At 37.7% G+C, this 4762-nt stretch overlaps 1 protein-coding gene across 1 annotated transcript in view; it reads right to left on the minus strand.

The window, feature by feature from the left end:
• Nucleotides 1–261: 261 nt before the first annotated feature.
• LOC107568706 (myotrophin-like) overlaps nt 262–4762 on the minus strand; it is a gene marked incomplete at its 5' end in the record, with an annotated part of 14583 nt that continues 10082 nt past the window's right edge. Inside the window, 2 exons of the mRNA XM_016254683.1 lie at nt 262–800; nt 4297–4531. Of these exons, the coding sequence (XP_016110169.1) occupies nt 4445–4531 (87 nt within the window). The remainder of the gene's footprint in view (nt 801–4296; nt 4532–4762) is intronic.

The following is a 4762-nucleotide window of genomic DNA, read 5'->3' on the forward strand; positions in this document are numbered from 1 at the left end:
TTCTTTTTGGAACTTTCAGTGTGAACGCACTACTCACACTGTTTATACTACAGAACGTCATAGAATAGTGCACAAGTACGCGATTTGGGACGCACCTCTAGTCTAATTGTCTTCACTGAATATTAAAGTTGATTATTATTTTGTGTTTATATTTACAGTACCATTCAAATGAATGAGGTCGTTACGATTTTATTCAAGGATCCATTAAATTGATCAAAAAAAGACAGTGAAGTACAATTTTTTTTTAACAGTAAAGAGAGGGTGGCATCTCAGGAGTAAGAGACGTCCTGCTGGAGACAGAGAGAGACAGCGTGCCTTCATCCGCTTCAACAAACCTGTTTAACACTCTACAAGCGCACAGAGGCTGAGAATCCATTTATTTTTGCCACAACACAAAATCAAAGGGGCACAAAAGCTAACGTGCACGCCACCAGAGCCATTCAAGCATCTGCAATATTTGTTCTTTGAGCATCTAATGTGACGGGAATGACGTTGAGCTGAAGCAGGGAAATTCATCAGCTCTATGAACTATACAAACCACTCGTTTCTAATTAACAGTCGGAAAATTAAATGTACATGTTATCATGATCATCATCATAATACACTCGCTCACTCGCTGTAGTCTGAACTCTAAAGTCCGTGTTTAGTGGTGTTAGACAGGTGTTCCCATTGGTCCTTATGGGAGGCATGAGTGACAGGTCCATCAGCCAATGGCTGACTCCGATCAACTAGAGGGGAAATTAAGCCCCTCCCCCAAATCAAATAAAAAGGTCATGGATGAAAACAAAACAAAAGGAAACCTAGAGGAGCTGCAGCAGCCAGAGACAGAGAGGTGTGTGTGTGTGTGTGTGTGTCTGTCTGTGTGTGTGCGTGCGTGTGTGTGAGAGAGTGTTTGCAGGATCCAGTGGTTGTGGTCAGAACCTCTCCGCTGCCGGCAGCGTCCGACTCACTTCAGTAGATCTTTGATGGTCTCGCTCTCGGCCGCCTCGAACGCGCTGAGACCATCCGGACCTTTCCTTTCCTTAACAGCACCCTGGAGGAACACACACACACACACACACACACACAGTGATTTAAACACACAAACACACAAGCAGAAACATTAACACACACACTTGCATTCATCCTTATAAACACACAGGTTCACATGCGGGGCGGGGCGGCGGGGCGGGTGTGTGAGTATGTGTGTGTGTGTGTGAGAGGGTGTGTGTGAGAGAGGGTGTGTGTGTGTGTGAGAGGGTGTGTGTGAGAGAGTGTGTGTGTGTGTGTGAGAGGGTGTGTGTGAGAGAGGATCATATTTATCCCTTAGTTTTAGAAAATACATATATATATTTTTTTCCTGACATAGTGGACATGGTCATTTTAGAGGCTAAATACCACATTTACACATGCAATTGGAAGAAATGCAAACTTTTGTGAGAAAATTTCAAAGTTTGCTTACAAATCTTCAAAGAAAACTAAAAGATGGGAAACATATTTTAGTGCTGCCCTGATTTATATCTTTGTTATAGTCGTGAGTTCAATACATTTCAAATCTTGCTTTTTTTTTGTCAGTATGGTGTACTAGCTATAATAATAATAAGAAGAAGAAATCTGTCTTGAGCAGCATTAAGCATGATTTCCGAAGGATCATGTGACACTGAAAGCTGAGAAGAAAACACATTTAATATATTCAAATAGAAAGCAAACTTCTTCTTTCAAACTCTAGATTCATTTTTTGATCCAATAAATGCGACTTTACTGAGCAGAAGAGGTTTGCTTCATAATCATACTGAGCTTTTTTTGAATGGTGGTGCATATCATAGGCTATATTTTATCTATAATATATATTTTAAAAGCATGCATTTTTTTAACCCATATATAACAGCCAACATTAGCCCATATATAATTTTAAAAATATGTAACTGAATGCAACATGACATTTGATTTGACTGGACTTGAAATATCATCTCCCAAAGAGCAAAAAAAGTCACGTGAATAGAAATGAGGCTACATTTATGAGCACTGAATAAACTCTTTGGAAATGTGGCGTTCAATTACGCAGCCAATCAGCAAACAAAAAGCATTCATATTAATTTTTCTAAACTAGAATGCTTACCGTGTTTGATTGTGTCTAAATGCTTGATATGCGAACGCCCCCGCTGAGAAACACTTCTCTGTTGGATTCATTTAGAAATTCTGATGAAAAACTCCCATTGTGTTGCCAAAAACAGGCATTTCCAACAACAATATCGAAGGAGGAATTAAAAACAGTGACTGACTGCTATCTGCGCACTGGCTAACATTAAACTGAAGTCAGGCAGAGAGAGGAAAGTCGTTTCAAAGGTGGACAACGTTATTACATTTTGATGAAAGCTATTGAAGACAAACACTTTAGTTTCTTCAGAACACACCACGGAGTAATTCTGAGTAATAATGTGTATTAAGACCGTAAACGGAGTCCCTTTAGACTTGAGGACTGATGTGTTTATCGTGATTCTTCCACCGGTCATATCGAGCACGTTCACCGGCAAAGACCAAACAAAACGAGCTGTTTTATATTCACGGCGCATTAAACTTTATCAGGAAGTTGTGCAGCACCTGAATAATTGATTTCTTTGTGTTGTGACAGTGACAAAGGTCTGAGACTCGCCGGGTGGACCGGTAATTAACAAAAGCACTTAATTAAAGGAGAGAAAACCCACAGTGACCACGAGTGTGTTCATGATCAAATCAAATCTCATAGACTTCCACTGTTTTTATATCAGCTTTTGATAACACTTTACAACATAGCATTAGGCAACATGAACTAACATTATCATTTATAAAAGGAAGATATATATATAGCCAATTTTACTTCACTGTAAAGTGTTACAAGTCATTTTAATGATTAAAATAAAAACGAAACTTGAAAAATAAAGTAAACGAAAAACAGTGTTGTCATCAATTAAAATCATTATTTTTAAGGGGTAACACATTTATAGGTATATGTTATTATCTATCTATCTATCTACATATATTTGTCAAACAATAATAAAAATATCATATGCGAATAAAATTATATCTATATATAATTAGTATATTATAATATAAATGTTTTCAAAATAAACAAACAAAAAATAACTTAAATGCATAATATAAATGTATTAAATAGTAACAAATAACATATATTTGTATATATATACACATTAATCGAACAACAAAAATATGATACAAATACAAATTTCACTTATATATAATTAATATATAAATATATAATTATATTTAATATTAATGTATTAAATAGTAATAACCTATATATATATATATATATATATGAATGTATTCGAAATAAGCAAACAAAAATAACTTAAATGCATACTTAATATAAATGTATTAAATGGTAATAAATAACATTTATATATATATGCTCATAGAACAACAAAAATATGAATACAAATTTTACTAATATATAATTAATATATAAATACATAATTATAATATTAATGTGTTAAATAATAATAAACAACATCTATATACTCATAATTATACATACATAATTTAAAACACCCTCTATCGGTTGAAGCTTTACAAATTTGACAATCAAACTGATCATTTGAAATAGTTTTATTTGTTTGTTTTTTTTGTTTTCAAAGGGACTTTTTCACAACAATAGCAGATATGGATCTTTAAAATGCTCATTCGCTAATCGATGTGAATTTCAGTGCAAGACTGTATTGAAAAGCTAAAACACCATCATGCAGAGAGAGAGAGAGAGAGAGAGAGAGAGAGAATCTGGAGAGGGTGGCATCTCAGGAGTAAGAGACGTCCTGCTGGAGACAGAGAGAGACAGCGTGCCTTCATCCGCTTCAACAAACCTGTTTAACACTCTACAAGCGCACAGAGGCTGAGAATCCATTTATTTTTGCCACAACACAAAATCAAAGGGGCACAAAAGCTAACGTGCACGCCACCAGAGCCATTCAAGCATCTGCAATATTTGTTCTTTGAGCATCTAATGTGACGGGAATGACGTTGAGCTGAAGCAGGGAAATTCATCAGCTCTATGAACTATACAAACCACTCGTTTCTAATTAACAGTCGGAAAATTAAATGTACATGTTATCATGATCATCATCATAATACACTCGCTCACTCGCTGTAGTCTGAACTCTAAAGTCCGTGTTTAGTGGTGTTAGACAGGTGTTCCCATTGGTCCTTATGGGAGGCATGAGTGACAGGTCCATCAGCCAATGGCTGACTCCGATCAACTAGAGGGGAAATTAAGCACCTCCCCCAAATCAAATAAAAAGGTCATGGAGGAAAACAAAAGGAAACCTAGAGGAGCTGCAGCAGCCAGAGACAGAGAGGTGTGTGTGTGTGTGTGTGTGTGTGTGTCTGTGTGTGTGCGTGCGTGTGTGTGAGAGAGTGTTTGCAGGATCCAGTGGTTGTGGTCAGAACCTCTCCGCTGCCGGCAGCGTCCGACTCACTTCAGTAGATCTTTGATGGTCTCGCTCTCGGCCGCCTCGAACGCGCTGAGACCATCCGGACCTTTCCTTTCCTTAACAGCACCCTGGAGGAACACACACACACACACACACACACAGTGATTTAAACACACAAGTCCTGCAGCAGAAACATTAACACACACACTTGCATTCATCCTTATAAACACACAGGTTCACATGCGGGGCGGGGCGGGTGTGTATGAGTGTGAGTATGTGTGTGTGTGTGTGAGAGGGTGTGTGTGAGAGAGGGTGTGTGTGTGTGTGAGAGGGTGTGTGTGAGAGAGTGTGTGTGTGTG

The sequence above is a fragment of the Sinocyclocheilus grahami genome, unplaced genomic scaffold (genome assembly GCF_001515645.1).
Source record: "Sinocyclocheilus grahami isolate Dianchi unplaced genomic scaffold, SAMN03320097.WGS_v1.1 scaffold1275.1, whole genome shotgun sequence".
In the NCBI taxonomy this organism is placed as follows: Eukaryota; Metazoa; Chordata; class Actinopteri; order Cypriniformes; family Cyprinidae; genus Sinocyclocheilus; species Sinocyclocheilus grahami.